Source organism: Micromys minutus (assembly GCF_963924665.1).
Source record: "Micromys minutus genome assembly, chromosome: 19".
Classification (NCBI taxonomy): domain Eukaryota; kingdom Metazoa; phylum Chordata; class Mammalia; order Rodentia; family Muridae; genus Micromys; species Micromys minutus.
In genome coordinates this window covers 50095370-50118284 of record NC_137954.1, presented here as the reverse complement: position 1 = coordinate 50118284, position 22915 = coordinate 50095370, and the positions used below count along the sequence as shown (strand labels likewise).

At 42.4% G+C, this 22915-nt stretch overlaps 1 protein-coding gene and 1 pseudogene across 3 annotated transcripts in view; one reads left to right on the top strand and one right to left on the bottom strand.

Annotated features, from left to right (window-relative positions):
* LOC308433277 (high mobility group protein B1-like) overlaps window positions 1–22915 on the bottom strand; it is a 567491-nt pseudogene that overhangs the window by 287061 nt on the left and 257515 nt on the right. The gene's annotated exons all lie outside the window — the stretch shown is intronic.
* EFNA5 (ephrin A5) overlaps window positions 1–22915 on the top strand; it is a gene marked incomplete at its 3' end in the record, with an annotated part of 267624 nt that overhangs the window by 215191 nt on the left and 29518 nt on the right. For both annotated transcript variants that reach the window (XM_080933506.1, XM_080933505.1), the window contains exon 2: window positions 10114–10406. In XM_080933506.1, the coding sequence (XP_080789632.1) occupies window positions 10114–10406 (293 nt within the window). The remainder of the gene's footprint in view (window positions 1–10113; window positions 10407–22915) is intronic.

Genomic DNA, 22915 nt, shown 5'->3' with positions numbered 1-22915 from the left:
AAACTCGGGGCTTGTACAAGTGGCTCATTCAAAGCTTGTAGCAAACTGTTCCAAAACTTCTGGGAGTTCAAGGAGAAGGTCATGTTCTCTTGCTTTGAACTACGGTTTTGAAAGTATATCTTTGAAAATTGAGTTTATTAAAACGAAGAGAAAAACATCAGCTATCCTCAGACACTGAGATAAACAAGATTCAGGTAGGGAGAGTTGTTCTGGTCCATGAGCATCCCCGAAGTGCTTGGATTTGTTTCTCAGAAGTAAATCATGAACTATTTGTCTTTTACCCCTCTTACATTTGCTTGGGATAGAGCAATCTGTTTCTTGTTTTTCACATTGGGTTATTCTTGCTTGTATCTTTCTGTGGTCTAGGCTATAAAAGTAAATATAGGAGCCAGCTGTATGAATGAATATCCTTTTAATAACTGCAGGGCAGAAATCATAATAAGAGTAAGTAGTGCAAACCCACGTTCATGTGGTGACCTATAGTACTCGGCGCGCTGTCTTAAGCCACAGGCTATCTGCCAACATGTGCATTAAATGGTAATTTCCTATGTTCTGTTGCTGAGAAGTACCTTGTGGTTTGTTGTTTTGCTAAGACACATTTACTATGATTTTTGAAGGGTGCTATCAGATTCTATTTTAATCTCTGGGGTCAAGGAGGAGAACACGGAGTAGTGACTTTCCTACCATGCCTCCATTCCCTCCGTCTCTAAGAAGGCCTCCTGACACCTCAGGACAGAAGGGTTGCTGAGTGGCTGCACAGTTGCTTTTGCAGCGCCATATGTTAAATTCAGAGGTGAAACTATCCCTGCTCAGGAAAACAGAGGGTCTTCTCTGCTGGAAACAGTTCATGGGGACTTTGAGCATCTCTGTATGCAGGATTCTGTGGTATATGCCAACAGTGGCTTAAAGCTACCCTCTTTCCTTCCCTCTCAATCTCCTCTTCCCTGAGCATTTTTGGTTGTTCTTTATGGCATTTCATTAGTTTATTACCCATTTATTTTTCTCACTATAGTCACAGATAGTATTATAACTTGAACCACTCCACTTTCTTCTGTACTATTAATTTTATGTCTAAGACCCAGTATTACCCAGGGCACTACTAGAAACTACAGTGGACTTGGAAACGTAAGTAATTAAGTGTCATTCATTTTTCTGGAGGTGGGAAGTCCAATATCAAGACCAAGCAGGGGCTGGTGAGGGCTGTTTAAATGGTGAGGGCAGCTCCCCTCTCACTGTATCTTCCCATGGCCAACAGAGAGGGTGGTCTGGTGCCTCCTGTTAAAAGGCCAGCAATCCTATTAGATAAGACTCTGCCTTTATACCCCCTTTAACCTTGATTATTCTTGTAAAGACCCTGTCTCTAATACATTCATATAGAGGTTAGGCCTTCAACGTAAGCCATCTATGCACAGAGATACATGAAGGGCATAATACAGCGAATATGGATTTAAAAAATGTGTCTTAAATGAAGAGGAGACCATGATGGACACTTTGTAACAGGTTGGTACACTACAGGGTGGTACTTGCTTTACATACAGCATGCTCTGGTGATCATAGTTTTAGGGAAGAGCTTAAGAAATCCCAAGATAAAAACTAGGGAATGCTTGTTTACCTGAAAACCTTCAGGCTGTGGGCTGGATTGGCTGGGGGAGGTCCAGAAGGAGAGGTGTTTAATCCTCCAGCCTTGGGGAACCCTGGGAGACTAAGGACAATGAATTAATTCTGGCCTATAGTCCCAGAGATCAGACTCACTGGTTGGTGCTGACTGGCTGATGGTGCAGAGATTTGATTTCCTCTCCTCACTCGGGGCTAAGCCTCGGAGGCAGTTTGTATTCCCCACATCTCTCGGCACCAAAACTCTGCCTGCTTTGCTCCTGACCCGAGCAGACGGGAGCCTCCAGACCCAAAGACCTGCTGGACTGCCAGCTTCTGGTTGCCGGGGACACAACTCAGAACGGAACAGTGGTTGGCAGAGGCTGAAAGGAGTCCTGGGTGTTCCTGCCAGTGTGATGAGCGGCTGCAGGGTTCTGTGAAGGGGACTGCTGAACCCCTCAAACAGAGCGTCCAGTGCTGTGCAGCACAGTAATTGGGATGGAAGTGGGCCAATGGGAGGCAGCAGTTTGTGCTTAACCTTTTGGGAGTCTTGTTCCAGGAGACTTCGGGTGGGGGCAACATTACAAATAATAAGCTTCTCCGCCTGATTTGTAATGAATTAGTAATAAACGGCCTGGCGCTGCACGGAAGTCTGCCGGTTACAGAGCAGCCTCGGCTCAGAGTGCGGGACCACATCTTATTTTGATCAGCTGTAGCATAGCAAAGACATGTAATTATCATAATCTAACAATTAGCTTGGCATCTCTTTCCAGTGTTTAATTACCCCGATAAATGGTAATTGAATAGAGAACTTAATGACAAGAGAGAAACTGCATTCCGCCTTAGGTGCTTCAGTTGCCTCCTCGGCTAGGCGTGTTTTTCTAGCATAGCTCAAACAACGGTCCTGATCACCATTTTCTCTTCTGCAGTCCGACATTATTTGGTTTCATGATCTTGACTTTTTTTTTTTTTTTTTTATTATACCATTAAACCCTTCTGGAAATTTCACACAGGGACACAGGATACACAAGATCATTACCTGCTTCACAAATCAATTTTTTGTCAAATAAAATTTCCTTTGTTTGGGTTCTTATTGAAGTTCAGATACTCAGCCTGGTGTTGGAGGGACTGACAGTAAGATGCTATCGCATCCGGGAGAGAGGAGGATGGGAGACCCACAGGCTTGCCCCAGCTCCTTTCTGAACTTACCCACTTCTTTGGATGGATTCAATACTTTTTATGACTATAGTGCACATCTAATTTCTTGACGATCCAGATTTCATCTCCTTTCATTTCTTACCCTCATTCGCAGTCAGATTTTTATCCAGCTACTCAAAGGTCTTAAGTGGTTCAGGAACATAGCAACTACCTCTTGTGTGCCATTTTGCATAGCAACAACACCAATCTCTGCTTTACACACTGAAATTCTCTATGAGCTGATACTATGATTGCTATTCCTTGGCATACACGCTCCCTTTAGGCAGATACTGGTCAAAGTAAAACATAGCCATAAAACATATATAGTGCTTCTTTCTTCTTGCCTTTTGTGTCTTGCTTGTTTGGCAGTAATATAGACTAATCCCGCTAGGTCCTGGAGACATCAGTTACTGAAAGGAGGGTGTCCTGAGGCTTAGAAGATAAGTCACCGTCAGGTACTTAGGAAGTATCAAGTCATTTTCCACAAAGCTCTCCTTACCTGGTGACAATGGGGAGATTTATAATTGCTCGTTTGTTATTATTACTTTTGAAACTAAGAATGACCTGGAATTGTGCCAGATGCTGCCATCCCACAGCGTGTAGAAGAGCTGAGAGGTGAGCAGCTCCGTGGGTGGTTTGTTGGTCTGATAGACTCTCATGTACTGTGATCGTAATCAGCTCATTCAGTTTGTCCCTAAGTCATTGGCTGTATCACCTAATTTGGTGATTTTTTTTTCTAGACCTGCTCTTAGTCACTCTGTATATATGTGTCAGGGACTCTGCCCTATATACTTAAGAGGCCCTAAAACTCCAGATGGCTCAGAGCCTGCCCCCTTGCTTTGTGGGATGCTCCTGGGTAGCAGATGTAGTGAGAAAGAGCCTATTCTGCATTGTAAAAGTGACCCATGCTAAGACCACACTGATTGCCAGATGTTAATTCTTTATTTTTGTTTCAAAATCCATGTATGAAAACTCTCTGACATGATCTGTGATGTGTCCGCCCTGTTAGGTCTCTGTTGGCTAACAGGCTGCCGTGGTGGCCGCTGACACTGACTGAGCTCACTCCCTGCCTCAGGCTTCACTGGGGGCTGAAAAGCAATTAGACTGTCACCCAAAATACCCAGTCCCTTCCTGGAGAAAAGTCTTGTTTGGGTCCTGCCAATTTAACGCTTTGTTTCCTCTAGATCTCCTCTGTCAAGCTAGTAAAACAAACTTCAAATGAGTTAAAACACCAGGAGAGAGAACATTTTGTGGGTCCAGTGTTTGAAGCAGGCGATGCTCACAGAAAACACAACTTTTTAAAAGGCGTTTAAGAAAAAAAGACATTTCAGACTCATGTGCCTCGTATAGACCAGCAACAAGCCAGAGCTGTTGAAGATTTGAATCTGCCATTTGATGTGGGTAACTAATATCAGATATGTGACTTTAGAGCACACACACAATACAGAGAGAGAGAGAGAAAGACAACCCCAAAGTCACAAGTTAGTGTATTACTGATGGATTCTGAGTATCTGGTCAGGGATATTATATCTTATTAATATTAATGGAAGTGGCCATGCCCAGAGCCCCACAGTAACAAAGCATGCACATCAGTGGACTTTGGCATTCTCATGAATGGATCAACGCAGTGCTTAAATCCGGAAAGTAAATATTTCATCAGTACCTTGCACGTCACTGGATGAAGAGGTATACGATATAGCAGAAGCTATTTAGCACATGCACTGGCAGCTTATAGTGGACTGAATTTCAACTGCAAAAGAGTAAGGAAGACTTGTATAACCCTGAGATGCATAGGGAAGCAAGTTTCCCCTCTTGACTGGGAGTCTCTGCTTCTCCCAGAGCCTGGGGGAGGTAGGAGCCTAGTACTGTGCATTACAGCGATGGTCAGCTTCAACTGATCAAGTTGCTGAGACTATGCGAAGCTCGAACTCTGAGAAACTGGTGTGAAAGCGGGTTACCAAGCCACCCCAAAGACCCTCCCGTATTAGCCCAAGAAAGAGGGAAACGTTTAAAATTAGCAAAACAAATATTTGTTCAGCCCTTGGTGCCGCCGCCGCTATTTATCTGTGCCAAGTTTCACTTGCTGTTTATAGTCCCTGCTTTAACCTCTGCAGATAAACAAAAAAGAACATCTTCAGTTTGGGGTAGGGACCATAAGGCTTGCATTCTGGGCTGTGAGAAAGAGCAGAAGGAGGGGGGGGGGCATGTTATGCAACAGGGCTGCTGTCTGCCCATTGCACAGGAGCACATTTAAAAACCGAAGCCCACGTCTCTTACCGGGTTTGGGTGGGGGCACTGGTCCTTTGGGAATGAATGAGAAATTCTTCTGGCTAACAGACACATCTTATCCTGTAATTAGACTTTAAATCAAAACTAGTGGAGTTGAAAGACGGCCTCTGTAGAGACTCACTCTAGATTTGCTTTAAAATTCGAGAGGAACCCTGAGCTGATAAATTTGCTTAATTTGTGATCATACATCATGTTGTTCTTTTTCATTTCAGCTCCAAATGTAATCCACGAGGTTGCTCTGTGAGAACAGGACTGGCAGCTCAGTCCTGTTCAGACAGGAACCACCTCCTGACATGTTAACCACCTTTAAAATGCAGTCATCAGCCACCCGATTGGACAGAGATGACATTTTCACTGTGGAATCCTTCAAGACATCACCTGAAGGGGAATAAAGGTGCCCCGGAGCTCCCTAACTTCTGATGGCACCGTCTCGTTTCAGTGATGCTTCTGTATTTATGGAGGGAAGCCACTTCACTCAGGAGGCTGCCTGATAAAGTACCTCAGGACGTATTTCCCTGGAAGCAGGCTCGCTGCTGTGCCAGTAACATATGCTAAAGGCCAATTTAGAATGTTTTAAATAGGCACCATCCCCTCCCTTTTCCAGCTACTAAAATGAAATGCATCTTGGCTGGCAAAAGAGGATGGGTGGGAAGCAGCAATGTACAATGGTACAGTCTCCTGTAGAATGTGGCCAGAGGGAGACTGTGCCTCGCAGCACAGTTTCCTGCAGCCCACTTTGCTTGCATCTTTTTTATTTTTTTTTTCTGTTTGCCCTCTCTATGTGTCTAGTTCCACAACAGAGGAGCGTAAGGTAGAGAAGGAGGTAAGGTCAGTGACGAGAAACAGCATTCGCTGACAAAGACAGCTGTGCCATTCCTATTTGCTTTAACAAAGAGTCAGGATTAAGTTAAGGACTCTGCTGATAAAGAACCCAAGACCTCAAGGACTAGATGCTCCATTTCACAGTGACCCAGAGTGGAAGCGGCTAAGAGGACAGAGATGTCATATCTCAAGCATATCGGGCGTCCGGTGATACCTCAGTTCCTATCTCAGTACGAATTTGCGGGTACATTATTGGGAACTCAGTGAAGAGACAGTCGCCATCCCGTCTCATCTGTATTTGATTTGTGTTTTGAGATTCAAGTCATGATTGACTTCTAACTGCACAGGCTAACTAAGGGAAGAGATATTAACACTGGCTGTAAGTTTAGGCTCAAGATTAAATTTGGCCATGTGTTGTCAGCAGCCAAAATCTGTGAGATGCACCCATTCACCTAGGTCCTTGCTTTTGTGGTCACTTAGCCATAGTTGTTCTTGAACTGTGCCTTTGCTTTGACCAGTCCGGTGGCTCCCACCTTCTCCAGCTTCTACCAAGTTTCCAATTCACTCTGAGCATTGGAGATGATTATATTGGGGCTTACATGTTGTGCTGAATTTTATTCCTTTTTTTTTAAGATTGATTTTTTTTTTTTTTTTTTTTTTTTTTTTATATGAGTGCACTGTCGATGTCCTCTGACTCACCAGAAGAGGGCATTGGATCCCATTACAGATGGTTGTGAGCCACCATGTGGCTGCTGGGAATGAAAGTGATAATTGAGAAGGAACACTACTGCCTTCGTGGGCTGCCAGATGTTATAGCTCTTAACAAGATATGGGGATCGCAAAGAGGTGGACACAGTGGGTGAAATTAGAGGAAGTGAAAAAGAGGAGAAATTTGCAGGCAAAGTTCTAAGTCAGTGACTAAGCTGTTAACGTGGTGGCTGTGTTTCAGGGGCACCTGTAAATATTGGCATGCAGTCTTTCCAGAGCCTTTCTAGATGTGTATTTCCGCTTTAATGTGAGCCCAAGCTCAGGAAAGCTGTCTCCTGCTGGAAAAGGATCCCTTCATGTGAATGGCTGCTGAGCCTGACAGTACTACATTCTGTGAAAGACTAGAAGAATGTGCTCCAGTTAAGAGTCTCCCCTGAGCTGCTGGGTTAGGATTTTGGAGTCAAGTGAGTAGGCAGAGAGGAGAATCAGAGCTTGACTTACATTGGTATCACCCTAAAGTAAACTGGCACCCACACTTCTAAGAGGCTGTCATAGTAAGAAGAACGGCTGCTAGAACTATGGAGCTGTCCTACTGTGCACCTGCCCTCGTTGCTACAAGAGAATATGCTTCAGAACCATAAAAGACATGGGTTCTGATTTTAGCCCCACTACCTACATGTACTTTGAAATATTGAGCTAAGAGGATAATGTCCTCTCTCGATGCTGTTCCTGGTCATTAATGTAAACACATTGTAACTGCTCAGTGTAATTGTTTTGAGTATTTCATAGTATATGCAATTCATAAATGTAGAAAACACACAGATCTCAAGGACAGCATGCACTTCTTGGCATCAGCAATATTGTCTGGGTTTGGTGGATGCATATGGGATGTGTCCCCAGCAATTTAATCTCTTGGGAAATGTAGTATATAGAGCATTAGCTCTGTGGCCACTTTACTCTCTACCTTTTCCAAGCTAGGAACACTGGGCATGTCACTTGATTTCTTAAAATCGGTTTCTTTGTCTTTGATTGAATATAACATGATTATTGTGTGGTGCTGTGATGAATATTAACAGAAATAATGAATGTCACATAGAAAGTTCTCAGTGTTAAGTCATCCTTGTGAGTTTCTTTATAGCGACAAAGCCATGACCACTTTGTATCCAAAGGAAGCTTAGTATAAAATAAGAATATCTCATGCTATCACTTTCTTTTATACTTGAGCACATTATCTAATACCTTTCATGACTTTTAGTTAGTCATTGTTTACACACACACACACACACACACACACACACACACACACACACATACATCTCCATCCTATTCTTTGACATGCAATAGTAAACAAACTTGTGCAAATTAAAGATCTGAAACCAAAAAGACAGGCCCATAGCTCTCTCACTTCGGAGGCAGATACAAAAGGGTTAAGAGCCCAAGGACATTCCTGCTGACATAGCAGATTCTAGTATAGCCTCGGCTACTTAACACCCTGTCTGAAAAGACAAACAAGCAAGGAACTGAAGCAGAGGAAGAAATTGACTAGGATAGATAATCGTCTTCAGATATTGATAGAAGAGTAGGAATATTAGTTTCTAGAAGAATCATAAGTTTAAAAAAGACACCTCAGTAATTTACCTGTCTCTCATAAAAGTACAGTATCCCCTGAAGGGAATACTGGTCTACCCAGTGTAGAATGGGTTTTCAGTTCCATAGTTTACTTCATTAATATTTTAGTAACATCAATAGGAACCAAGATGGAAAAGATGAACTGGGCCTGAAATAATGATGATGATGATGATGATGATGATGATGATGATGATGATGATGATAAGTAACAGTGTGGCATTTAATTGTAGAATTACAGAGTAAAGGTGAGCCCAGGTAGTGACAGTTTTCGTTTTCAATTTGAGCACTTTTGAATGCTAGTCAAGCTAGCTATCATGAGTGACACTTAGGGAAAGAGAAAAAAATCCTTCCCCTTGGATGTCTTTAAAATCTGTAATAATAATATAATAGTATAGAGTGCATCTGGGCATCGCCTTCTGCTGCAGTTCTTGTCTGGCTCTCATCCAAAGCTGTCAGGTTGCTCTTGGGTGCTGATGATTCATAGCCCAGCACCCTTTTATCTGAACATTGCAAAGTCTTTTCTTTGTACTTTAGCAGAGATGTTGCCTTGATGTTCCAAAATCTTTTAAAAGAACAGTCTTCCCTTGCGTCCTGACAAATCTTGCCCGACAGTAATGAAGAAAAGGTAAACTCTTGAGCTTCACACACACACACACACACACACACGAAGAAATAAACACGCATGGGTCTCTGCAAGAAGTGGCCCACAAAAGAGGATTCTCCCCGAAATGGGAATGGCTGATAACTTCCCCTTGTTCCTCTTGCTCAAACTGTTGATAGGAAACCTCAAGATGTTTTTCCTGTGCCTCCTTCTCTGAGACTTGAGGGGCCTTGGGAGGCAAACAGAATGGAGTCTTACTGTTATCCTATCTTACAGGTAGGGAAACTGAGGCTCTGGATGATTTATGACTTCACTCACCAGATCCGATTCTTAAAGACAGTTCTACTCACTCAGGGCCTTGCGCCATCCCTGTTTAAACACACAGTTGCTCTCCAAAGGGAATCTTTGTCAGTGAGTATTTAGCATTGAGAAGAAAAAGCTGTGCTGAAGGTCTCATGGGTGGGTTCCACCTTTTAGGCATGGGAGGGTCCTGGAGTGGGGAGTCTGGGAATCACCCCAGAGATAAGCAAGGGAATGAGGGTTCACCTCTGGGGAAAGGGAAGGACCAGGGAGACTGCTGACATCTCTGAATATTTTATAGACTACTGCGCAGAAGAGGAATTACACTCTGCCTTTGTAACTCCAGGCAGCAGAAGTCAGTGGTAGGAATTACACAGAAGCAGATTTATGCTCAATATAGGAAGAAAGTTTCTAACATTTAGAGATGTCCAAAAATGGTCTTGACCTGCTCCTCATCACTGGGAAGTGTTCATGTGAGACTGACTGTCCGGCTTGAAGATTATAGCACTTTATGAATGTTGTATTTCAGGAGGAACACTGTTTTACGGGGAACCTTTCTGAGGGCTTAGGGAGGAATTTCCTCGTGAGCTAAAAACAAAAGCTTTTTTTTATTTTGTATCCTTTCCGGACACGACTTTACACTGAGAAAGATTTTCCCGCATCATTCTTGATTCCCACTTCAGTATGCCCTGTGAAATACCTTTCAGCTGTTTGGGAAAAGTTACTAATTAAAACAGAGAAGCTGTAGTTTTATAAAATTAAATTGAAGCAGGCATTTGGTACTTGCAGAGTGTGTGTGTGTGTGTGTGTGTGTGTAAAACATTTCAAATCAGGCTATAAATCCTAAGTGTTCAGTGAAGACTTTTCATACTAAGTGTTTTATCTCTAGAGTTGTTGAGGGATACAACTGTTGGTTCCAGGCAGAAACACCTCCCTGTATGAATTACCGTGTTCTCTCCTTCTGTTTCCCACAGATTTCAGAGGGGTGACTACCACATTGATGTCTGTATCAATGACTACCTGGATGTTTTCTGCCCTCACTATGAGGACTCTGTCCCAGAGGACAAGACTGAGCGTTATGTCCTGTACATGGTGAATTTTGATGGGTACAGCGCCTGCGACCACACGTCCAAAGGGTTCAAGAGATGGGAGTGTAACCGGCCTCACTCTCCAAACGGACCGCTGAAGTTCTCGGAAAAATTCCAGCTCTTCACTCCCTTTTCTTTAGGATTTGAATTCAGGCCAGGCCGAGAGTATTTCTACATCTGTGAGTACATGGAGATTTATTACGTTGTGGGCAGCTGCAAAGCTCAGACTGATTTCTTTTTTTAAACCTGTGTTTTGGACAACTGCAGAGCTGGACCCTGTGTTACAGATGTCTCCTTATAAACGCATACATCATGATCCCTAGATACATTAACTGGGACTCGAGAGCCCAAATTAGATTAAAGCCACTGCACCTCTTCCTCTATGAAATCCCGTGTCAGCCTGTGCAGAGAACCAAATGAAAATTGCCAGGACACAATCTCCCCCCCCCCTCTCTCTCTCTTTCTCTCAGCTAGAGAAAGGAAAGATTTCTGAAAAAAATATGAAGGAAATAATTAAATTTACATAACTTGGAGTTGTTTCATTTCTTAGTCAGGTGTCAGCAACACCCTTTTAGTCAGACACAGGTTTTGTGGAGAAAGGCTCAACTCCCACAAATGTCAGCATGCTGACGATAAATACTTGCTTTGCACCAAGGAGAGAAGACAATTATTAGGAGCAGCTGTGTCTTTAGACAGGCAAGTGTGAAGAAGTATGTAGGAAAGGTTCCAGGGAAACTGCTCCCTCACCTGTAAGCATTGTGTGACTATCCCTGAGAGCTCTCTAAATGGCCTCAGCAGACCAGCATGAATCACAGTGCCACGGTTGGATTCATTCTCCATCCCAGGCAGCCATACTGATTTCAGGTGTCACACGGCATGGATTAGTCCTAAATGCTTCTCAGACTTCACTATGCGTGAGACACCTGGGGGTCTGCTTGTCACAGAGATGCCCACTGGAGATCTGAGGTAGAACCTAAGATTAGGCACGCATGCATTTCTCATGAAGTGTTCATGTTGCTGGTTCATAGACCACACATTGAGTAACAGAGTTCTAGGTGGTACCAACTGTAGGCCTCGTGGCCCATGATAGGCCTCTAGTAGGCATAGCTGGACCTTTTGTAGTATCAGATATTTTAAAAGTCTAGCCTTCCCTCATGTAGCTCACTATTGGCTATAGGACATGAAAACTTTTTAAATCATGGTGCATTTATAGAAGAGCTCATATTGGCTCTGAAATGTGGGGGAGGGAGGAGGGAGAGAAGGGGAGGGAAGAGTAGAGAGATGGACAGGGAAAAGAGAGGGGGAGGGAGACACTTCCTGGTCTTAGCAGGGACAGGCCTATAAAGAAGCCATTCGGGCGAGGACAGCTATTGAGTAAATGTGCAAGAGCCAGGGGCACTCGGGAAGACCTGACTTTTAACCTCCTCCAGGAAGTTCTGTTGCTCCGGCTGTGTGGAAATCCACCTGATACCACTCTAAATGCTTGGCGTCCTTCAGCTTGCCAGACAAACAAGATAGAGGGCATTCCTGTTTTTCTGACTCAGTTCTTCCGTTCAAAGGTCTCCACCTACAGATCCACTGAGGTTCCTAGCTCCTCTGCATCTTCATAAGAAGGAATTTTACAGCAAGGCAGATTTCACCATCGCCACGGCTCTCTCTCACTCGCTTATATTAGAGTTGAATTTAAAAAGGAAATTGAACAGTACCAGTTTTATTATTTCGGTACATACTCCAGTTGTTAGTCATGAGAAAACATGTAAAAAGCCTTGATACCATCTCACATTAAGTCCATAAAAATAAGAGGAGGGAAATTGAGTCTCACAGACGCAGGAAACACTGGCATCCACTCAGCCCTGATGTTCCCAGGCAGTCTGCTCACAACCTTTCTGAAAGAATCCTAGTCAGCAAAGGAGGGAAAGGAAAGAGAAGATGCGCTGGTTGGGCAGCATTAATTTTATTACTTCCCCCACTGGGAGATACTGTGCTACAAGGGGAAATTATTTTCAGAACCGATATCTTCTTATCGACTTTTCAGACTTAAAAACCAACAAAAGCAGGAGCCAAAAATAAAGAGAGAGCATCAAGATGGGAGACGCCCGCCGGCTAACTGGCTGATTGCGTGATTATTAGAACTTTTAGAACCCACTGAGGCTGGTAGGCAGGGTGGTATTCAGAGACACTGCGTGCTCACGACCAGGTTCTCATCTGTGGTTAAATTCAATATTTCACTAAAAGTCAGTATGTGTCTTCTATAACATTCATTTAACGGAGTCATTTAACTGTCAAGGGCTCCTGTCAAAGTAATTGTTCCAAATGCTTCAAAATATCAAGAGCTTTTTTTGCTGTTCATCTGAGTTTAACTTAAATTACTTTAAAAAAAAAAAAAAGAAAGGTAAAATAACACAAAATTAAGCATCAAAGCCATGTTCATTTACAAGAAGCACAGTGGCCTGGTGTTCATTTTAAATGGAATTTTCAACCATGGTTTTAATCCACAATAGCGTCCCTCCCTGTCTACTCCACGGTGACAGCCTCCCCCGTCTCTCGATGCTGAGACCCATGGCAGAGCTACCGTGATGTATCTCTTAGCACATTCCATGTACTCCATTCCTAATTAAAGCACAGGATTCCTGGGGGAGAACTGGGGTCCGTTGAATCACCTTCTCCTGAGATTGAGGAAGGGGCAGAGTGACTGGGAAATGACCCCTTTTTTCACACTTATTAATGCCTGTGTCAGGAAGTTGAAATTACAGAAAGTTGTTGTGAGAACAAGGGGACCAGCCTCGTAGTACCTCACCTCACTTCTCCAGAACCAGGATCACGAAAAGACTCACTGCCTAGTGTCACTGTGAGGGAGGATGCCAGAAGTCAGCTAGAAACAGATTTGGCAGGGAGAAAGGCGGGCATTTCATAGCAGAGCTACCTAGACTCAAACAGGACACAAACCAGGGAATTCTTATCAACCTCCATTTCATCCAGACAAGGCTTTTTTCCCTATACTTTCTTCGCATTGCATAAATTAAGAAACTGTAACTGTTGACTTTATCTATATGAAGTGTCCAATTTACTTTTGAGTCAGATTATCCTTAGCTATTCCAGCTCCTTTATCTATCCCGAGTGCTTCTTTGTTACTGGTGGTCTTTCACTTGGGAATAGGCTGTAGATTTTTGGCTGCTCCTAAATCTGACTAGCAGTTTTTAACCCCTGGTAGTTAACCTAAGAGATTGGCATCCTAAGGTGGTATTTGTATCACTTAGTAATAAATTCTCAGAACTGCCAGTCAGCTGACTAAGGTTAAAGTCATTTTATACAGACTTTATACCGGGAGTGGTCATCCCTTGCCCATGGCCCGAATACATCCTATGACATTGGCGGCTATAAATGCAGTCCTACATATTAGGAAACCACAGCTTTGCATCAGAATGTCGGAAGAATAGACTTTAAATAAGGAATTAGAAATTTTAAAAATTAAAAAGTTCATTAAAGATGCTTCTCACAATATTAACCTATAGAGAAACGTTTAGACAAACTTTTCTCGTATCTAAATGAGAAGCGATAAAAGAAATATTTAAAATAAGGACATTAAATTTTTTTTAAGTCCACAGAAACTGAGCTTTGAAGGCACCCTTTTGCTGAAGGGGGAAAAAAACCCACAGCGATTGCCTGGCCCTTTACTTGCTGTAATGAGCTATTTGAACTTGAGTAAATCATCTAATATCATTAGAGTTCCAAGTCTACATCTGTAGAACAATGTGGCTGAAATGGATGATTTCAGAAATCACTTGGAACTTTAATATCCTCATGTTATTAATTTTTATCTGAGTTCTGCCGCTTCAGCTCAGAGATAACATCTGTGTGATGGCCCAATGCTGGTGCCTGCTAGGTATCAATAAACAATGCCCAAGGGAAGATCTGAGAGCACACTTAGTGGAGAGCTGTGCTAGCCCCCTCTGTGTCTCCTGCTCCTCCTCTCCCCGGCTTCCAGTACTGCTGTCCCCAGCCCTGTTACAGCTGATCTTGCCCGCCAGATCTCCGTGGCCATGTTCTTTTCCCCACCCCTATCCTCTGATCTCCTCCCTGCTGCGGCCTCTCTGTCCCTCATCCTGGTTCATGAGGCTAGGCAGGACACCCAGGGCTGGGGTCTGAGCACTTGTGCGTCTTCTCTTCTTATTCATGTTGTTAGTTTTTCCTTCTTTTTAGAGGTGTGTTGAGAAATGTATTTTTCAGAAAAGCCAAATGGAAGTATAACGTAACTCTGTCTTTGTCATTCTCTACCTTCTTACTGTCTTGTGCAATTATTATCCTCGGGCACTTATCACTCCTGACATTAAATATTTATGATTTATTGTCTATAGCTGTTTCTACCCTGTGGCATGTATGATATTGCTGGTCGTGGAGACCTTGTTCAATAGCCAGGAGTAAATAGTGCTTACAGAGCATATATTCAGTTCTAAGGACTAATCTGCGGACTTTGTCTTTAAAATGTTTCTGTGACACAGTATTCTTCTTTGCCCTCCATGTGTGTGTGTGTGTGTGTGTGTGTGTGTGTGTGTGTGTGTGTGTGAGAGAGAGAGAGAGAGAGAGAGAGAGAGAGAGAGATGTGTGCATGAGTGTCTATGTGTGTTTGTGTGTTGCCTGTAGAAACAAAGGCCAGGTAATCTTAAAATAAAATCCATGTAGGTACAAAGTAACTAATGGAGAAGAAATTGGGGCTTAGGTCACTGGAAAAAATGAAAAGATAAAATCTAAGGCCTCATGTACTTCAAACAGAAGAATATGTGTTTCTATTTTTAAAAGGTTAGAAATGGACTCTGGAGATGACTCAGTGGATAAAGTACTTGCAAGACAACTGTGAGGATTGTGTCTGAGTCCTCAGCGCCCGTGTGAATGTTGGGTAGGGGTGGTGGCTTGCCTGCCATCTCAGCATATAGACATTTGTGCATCTCAAGCTCCTCCCAGAATGCTTTCCCACCTGCAGAGGGTAGACTTCGCTCTGTCATTCTGTCCTTTCTAAACCTAGAAAAGATGCATTTTCTAAGATAAAAATCCTAACACTGTCCAAATTGAGTTATGATTGTCCACATGACCCCGAATTAGTGAAAATGACAGTTAAAAGCACAGGATGGTAGCCTCTGCTGTATCTACTGATTCATCCCTGGGCACATTCTATGCATGGGCACATTTTCCATAAATCCATAGTATATTGTTCCTTGACTGCATAGTAACTGTCAACATCCTATGTACTTTCTTCGTTTACAGCTTTGTCTTAGGCTGTGAGACAATTCTAATATGCCCTACACGATTTATTTTGTTAACAAAATAGCCTAAATTCCTAAGACGTGGTTTCTTATAAGAACCCAGACTATCTCCAGAAACTGACTGTACAGTGTGGTTATTGAACAGCCGTTTATAGGTAGGAGAATATTTGGAAAACCAGAACATTAATATAAAGAAGAAAGTTCTTCATTTACCACTTGGCTCCAACGGCTCTCCAAGTATAATTTCTTACCGAAGTGTTTGTAAAACCAGGTGAGGGCTCAACCACACAAGAGAATCCACTTAGCTGTGATACAGATGTGTGTTTTCAAAGAGACATGGTAGAAAACGGCACACCTAGGAGAGCTGATAACTTAAACCTGAATGAATATGTGTCACAGGGGCTTACCACATACAGGGAAAAGATTAATTGTGAAGCCATTGTATGGCCGTATTTGTGTGGCCGTATTTGTGTGCCCCTCTCTGTAGTAGCTCAATTGCTTGGCAATGTTTTTAATCCTGTGGAAATAACATGGCATCAAAGAAGAGTAGAGTGTGCTAAATTGTGTGGACTCGGGTTACTTCAGCCTTGGGGCTGGGTCTTTCTATTCTCCTTTAAGGTTTACTTACTCCTCTGTTTATTGCTTTGTTTTTGGTTGGTTGGTTTTGGTTTTTTAGAGACAAGGTTTCTCTGTGTAGCTCTGGCTGTTCTGGAACTCGCTCTGGAGATCAAGCTGTCTCAGACTCAGAGCTCACCTGCCTCAGTGTTGGTATTAAAGGTGTGCACTACCATCCTATGTATGTGGGCATTTTGTACATATGTGTCTGTGCTCCTGGAAGTCAGAAGAAGGTGTTGGGTTCCTGGGAACCACAGTTACAGACAGCTGTGAGCTGCCATGAGGTACTGGGAATTGAACCCAGCTCCTCCAGGAAAGCAGCCACTATGCTTAACCACTGAGCCATCTCTCCAGGCCCCCTTCCTGTTGCCCCAAATACTAGTGTGTTGACGGGGACGTTGTCTAACCTTACCAAGCTTCATTTTTTTCGTCTGTCAAATGGGTTTAAGAATAAGAGTTCTTTGTCACTGTCTTTCTTATTCCTAAGATTCAGGAAATGAACTGTCTCATAAAGAATGACCTGCTGAGCAGGTATGGTTAACACTCCTCATCCAAAATGATTTGTAGTCTTTGAAATAGGGAACTGGATTTGCGGTGGCAATCTTTGGTAATTTGCATTAAGAATTATTTTGCTTTTGGAAGTTCACACCAATCTACTTTCTTTCTATACATTTTCTTATTGAGACTGAGGAACTTGAAAGTTGTGCGATTATCAAAGCAGGAGATGATACTTTAACCATATACAAAATTTGATTCTCGAAGGAGAGGTAACTTGGGAATATTATGTATTTTCTTCTAACGTATATCTTCATACTGTTTAGCTTCAGTGTGTGTGTATGTGTACATTCATGTGTAAACACATATGCTGTTTTTGTTATTGCCCTTTAAATGAGCTTTTTTTTTTTTTTTTAGGTTTTTTAGCTTTTTTTTTTTTTTTTTAGCAGCAACAGTTCTGAGATTCAGAATTTTCATAACAGAAACTTCCAGTAGAACTCTTATCAAAAACTAGATCGCTTCCTTTGTTTTTGTTTTGTTTTCTTAAGGTGACATTTCAGAGACTGGTATTTTGAGGCCTAATTACGTTAATTCAAAAACGTTGTTGGGATTTTTAGGAAGATGACAGATTTTTAGTATTTCCTAGAGAAGAAACAAAAAAACTAGCTTTTAAAAGTTTTGTCTCATTTTTAAAATAGAATGCAGCCCATTTTCTCCAGTTGGACACCAGACATTTTTCAGTGATAACATTAGTTTGCTCTCCAATAATAGTCAGTTTTATTCTCTTTGTAGACTTTACAGGTCTCCTGTGAGCATACAAGATTGTGCCATTTCATTTAAAGAATGAGTTTAGAGAGATGTTTCTGGTTCAAGATGTCCCAGAGCATCTTATAGGAGAGTGAATGGATTCAAGAGTCCTGAAGTCAAAGTTAAATAAACAACCCGTGAGAAGATGTTCAGGACCTCAGAGTTTTTTCCTGTGTTAGTTGTAATTTTGTCTCATGGAAACAACTGTTTATCACCAGATGCTGTATCAACAACCTTCTAAATGAGTATGCATACTGTGTTTTCAGCCATTCTGGGCCATGAGTGCTTCTTGGTGGCTTCTCTCCACTCTTCAGGTGTCCCTAGTGAAATCAAGAGGGGAAGCAAGTGACAGGACCACAGGGTGGTTTTCGGGACTTGATCCATCTTTTTTTTTTTTTTTTTTTAACATTTTCACATCATTGCTTTATCAAACATTTATGCCTTTTAAAAAAGAAATGTTGTTAAGGAGGAAGATACCTTAACTGATGTTAACAGAACCTGAGAAACGAATGCCAGACGTTCGGAAGTGAAAGCTAGTGTGGGCATAATAGCTTATACATGGTGATGCCAATGCATCCTGGAAGTTTGCAAAGGGACCTGTGACAAGCAAGTAACTAGGACTTGATGGGAACCTGTGGTATCAACCACAAGGAGCCAAGGACTCCTAAGCAGACTTCCCGTAGTCTGAGTTTTGCAAAGGCTGATGTTCCAATAAGAAGTTCAACATTGGAACCATTTTTCTCTGTACTCCTTTTGAAAACTCAGGATGTCATTATGAGATGGAGACTGTGTGGAGCTCTGACCTCCTGGGGGACAAAAGGGAATTATAACACTCACCCTGTCGTTCCTCCTACCATGTTTTGAATAAACAGCAAAAGGGAAACCAATTAAAAGATTGCTTTTTCCCCCACCCCATCCTGCCCCAATGTCAAATGTGGCCACCTGTCCAGAAATAACTCTCTGGGTCAAATGCATAATCTCACTGAGAAACAGCAGTTTTCAGGCTTATAAACATGGGATGCGTCCATCTAGGCTCAGAGTTAACCAAATACAGTCTGGCTCCTGCATCACACGTTCATGTGGTATTGCATAGAACAGATGTCTGAGAGATGGGAAACCACACCAGTGACCCTTGGAATAACAGGGCTTATGTTCCAGTGACTTGGGGATGTCAGCATACTGTACTGTGCCTCCCTTAGTAACTCACTAAGACAACCAAACTTCAGTGTGGCTACGTGTAAGTGTCATCTGTTACAAAGTGCACAAGCATGCACACATCAAAGACATAGTCATTCTTTGGGGAGGCGTTGAATCCTTTATAGAGGGCCCAATCTTTTCCATGAGACACACACAGAGAAAGCTGACTGAATGCAGCTCGTGCAGGAATAACGGGTTGTGGGCTTTCATCAGAGAGAACACTGCTTCTGCGGGGCTCCTCACTCATCCTTCCTGCTCCATTTTCACAGAATGGTCTTGTAACTCTTGGTTTGAAAGTTGTCCTACAGCCTCACAGCAGGCTTATATTATCTACAGAGTTCTTTATGAAGAAATATAAATCACCACAAATGAGACTTTTCACAGCCAGATATATGTAGGAATCTATGCCAGCGCTTTCCCGGCTGGCTAAAAAATATCTGCAGGCTCTGAGGCTTCCTCACAACTCATCCCGCTCCCAACCCTTTTGGGAAGCAATTCTCAAAACTTGAGATTTATGGTCCAGAGAGATGATAGTGGCTGTAAAGTTTTCTATTTTCTCTTTTATTTAATATTAATGCAGAGAGCGAGGCATTATCGTTCATTATGTTAGTTCATGAGTGCCCTGTGAGTTTGAAATACAGTTCCTGGGGATGTGGTTCACCTCTGCTTAATAGGGGAAACATGTGGACTTTGGCAACAGGCTGTTTTCCCATTAAATATTTTTATGTAGATTGTATAAAATCCACATTAGGAACAAAATCTTAATATAAATGCAATATCCAGGCTTAGTTTAAAATTTTAAAATCTTTACAAAATATTAATTCCTTCTGAGCGCCCAAAGTAAAACATCATGAATGGGAGAACAGCCAGCCTGGCTATTATTGTTAGAAACTGTGATGATAATATCTTTTCATTTTATTTTATTATTTCCCCCGATGCACGTTTCTGACCACCTTTATCTACATCACCGTAAGCCTGCAAGTTTCCCTCTGCAGTTCGCATCTCCTTAGCATGCAAATCCTTTAAAAGCAAGTAACATGCTCTAGGTAATTTAAAATAAAGAAGGTGGCTTGCTTTAACTTACCCCACTTCTGTTACCTTCTGACCAGGGTTCTAATCCAGATTTGCCTCACCCAATTCTTTTGGAAATGTTTAAAAGTTAATTTTCTAAGGAGGTAAAGAATTGTTAGGAATTCTTAACTGAAGTCAGAAGTGAAGGTTCTCACTATATGCTATGGTCTTTTGTTTCGACAGTTTAATTTTACCGCCCTTCAATTTACACATTCTTGCTTCATTTTAGGTGGAATTTTAAGAAGTGGATCTGAAAGAGCTTAAGTTGGAGATCCCAAACATGTTGCTTGTTGACAGATTGCAGGGAGAGTTCAGCCATGTCTCAGACTGTGTGGTGGATCCTGGACTAAATTAGATGAAGCGTAGTTCAGCCTTTTGCTGAAAGCTTGCTCTACCCTGACTAACGATTATTCCCCTAGGTGTAATTATAGTGATTTAGCATTTATTGCATGTACAGTGTACAATGGTTCCAAGCGCTGAGCATCCCCAGCCCTCAGAGCTCCATGTGCGGTAGCTGGCGTTCTCGGCCCCATTGCTAAAGCTCAGAGAGGGCTGGTAAGTGCGAAGCCCTGGTTTGTAGCTCGCCTCCAGGTCAGTTTTATCTGTGTATCTCGGAATTTATAACCGTTGATCGGTTGCGGTCAGTGACTGAACCCAGAGCCTCACAGTTGCTAAGCCTGCATTTTATCCCTGAGCTGTACCCCCAGCCTCATGATAAGTATTTGTCGAGAAATCAAAGTCAGATTTCAAACACTGACAGACTCCCTCCACTCCAGATCCCAGAGCAAGGCCTGTTTTGAACATAATTAAAGTAAAATATTTAGGAACTTGCCCTCTTACCGTATCACAGAAACTCACATTCTAAAATGCAGTGCAACAACTATTAAACCAATTCGAGTGCTGTGGGATGATTTGTGGGAACAGACTTCGGCCAAAAAATAAGGTGTGCTGTTTGCTATGACAAAGACATTTAATACTGGACAAGACTTTTGAACGTGTGTGTCTCTTCTGTGCTCAGTCATTTTTCAGAAGCTAAATTTTATAAACGGATCAATATTCCACTGTGGACATTGGTGGATATTTTGGCAAACTGGATATTTTGACCAATGGTCTCAGCATTGTAGCCTGTGAGTGCGACCTGCCAGTTGCTTACTTAATCCCAGGGACACAATGTTGCAGCTGTCGTTACACTTTGGCTTGTGATGGCTGTTGCTTACAGACCTGACCCTCCTACCATGTGGGGGCTGTGGCGATGGCTAAGGGATTAAGAGCACTTGTGAGAGAGGGATGTGGTCCTGAGTTCAAATTCCCAGCAGCCATGAGAAACAGGGCATGACTGCAGGTGACTGTAATCCCTTGAGGATCAAAGACAGGCCTATACCCAGAACTCGGCCATCAAGTAGCCCTGCCAAAAATGGTGATATCCTGTTCAGTGAAAGACCCTGTCTCAAAGAAATAAGATGGAGCACTAGAAGACACCCGGCATCCTTTCTGCTCTGCATGAATGAACACAGGCGAGCACACCCACACACTTATACACATGCAACACCCACGCATTTCTTTTTAATCCCCTGCTTCTCCATAAGCGTAGAAGTATGAAGACCTCTTTATTTTATAAATTTTATAAACACATATATGGATTATAAAATATAGGTTTTATAGTACAGGCCATATTGGAGATTAGTTGGACCTGAAATCATTTAGCATGAAGTTTGGGAGTTAATACATAGAAACACTCTTGGCACTGGTTCATGAAGATCATCACTTGGAGTTGGAAAGACATCCCGGCCTAGATAGATCAAGCTTCAGCCAACTTCTGATAGAGAAGTTAGAACAGAAAGGACCCAGTGATACACATCTATAATCCCAGCACTTGGGAGACAGAAGCAGGAAGATCTCTATGAGTCTGAGACAGGCAGGTCTACACAGGCAGGTCTACACAGTGAGTTCCAGGTCAGCAAGGGCTGCAGAGTGAGACCCTGTTTCAAAGGAAAAGAAAAACAGGCATCAGTGGAAAAAATGAACCTAATTATTATGTTTCAAGTTATAAAGGTCATTAATTCTCATCAGAGGAGTTTGTAAGAAAGAGAAATGTTGCTAGAGAGGAAGCCAGGGATTTTTTTTGGGGGGGGGCATTAACATATAAATACATTGAAATCATTTGTTATGTAATAATGCTACCATACAAAAGCTTACCCATTAAATGTATTTTTTATGAGGAAAAAATTTTTATGAAAAAACAGAGCCTAGATTACAGTACTAATGTGTGGATGGATCCAAATCTGAGTGAATGCAGGCTCCCTCCAACGTCCACGCCCTTAGCTTTTATCTGTGAGTGGGAAGTCATGTTTAAAAATCTAAGTCTATAACCAGCCCTGGTAGTTATCGAGAGGAGATTCTCATCTAGAGATTGGGATTCCCTTCACTGGACAGTTTGGACTTCTCTGTTGCTTCTGTGTTTCCTTCAGCCCTATTGTCATAGCAGTACAGTTTCCGTTTGTGTGTGTGTGTGTGTGTGTGTGTGTGTATGGTGTGTGTGTGTGTGTGTGTGTGTGTGTGTGTGTGTGTGTGTGTGTGTGGTGTGTGTATATGAGCTTTTATGGTGTTTATGTTAAAATGAATTGCTAAATCAATAACATTTGCTGGATTATTGGTTTAATTAAAAAGCAGAATTTCTGACCATTTGGGATGATATGTTTATTTATTAACGACCCTTTGAGAAGATTTATGAAAGCTATTTCCTGAAATACTTAAGATTCAAAATTCTATAAATCCACTTATTAAACTCAACTTAGGGCTGTCTTTTACTACGCATTTTCTTTGTAAAAGATCTACTGGAGTGTAGGAGGTCATTGTCGCCTTGCTGAAGCAGATCGTCTGCTTAGTGAACTGTTTTCTCTGCAGGTCTGTGTAGCATACACTGTAAGTGTCCCTGCACAGCCTTTGTCCCCAGGTGCTCAGAGTCCAGTGTGAGGAATTCATAAAAGCAACTAAAGTGTAGAAAAGAAAACATGTCTTAAGATCGGCGCTGTTCCTGGAAGAGAAGACTTGAGGGGCACAGTGGGACTCACCCCCAAGCTGTCAGTGTGCTTAGCCACCTGTGGGAGCAGAGGTGCGCAGCTGCAGTCTTGGAACTTCCCTCCAGACAGTCTGATTAACTTCGTTTTATGGGCGGACAATGCAGGGATCCATTTGAACATGCTTCCCAGCTGGTTTTCCTAACCCAAGGGGACGCTGCCTGAAAA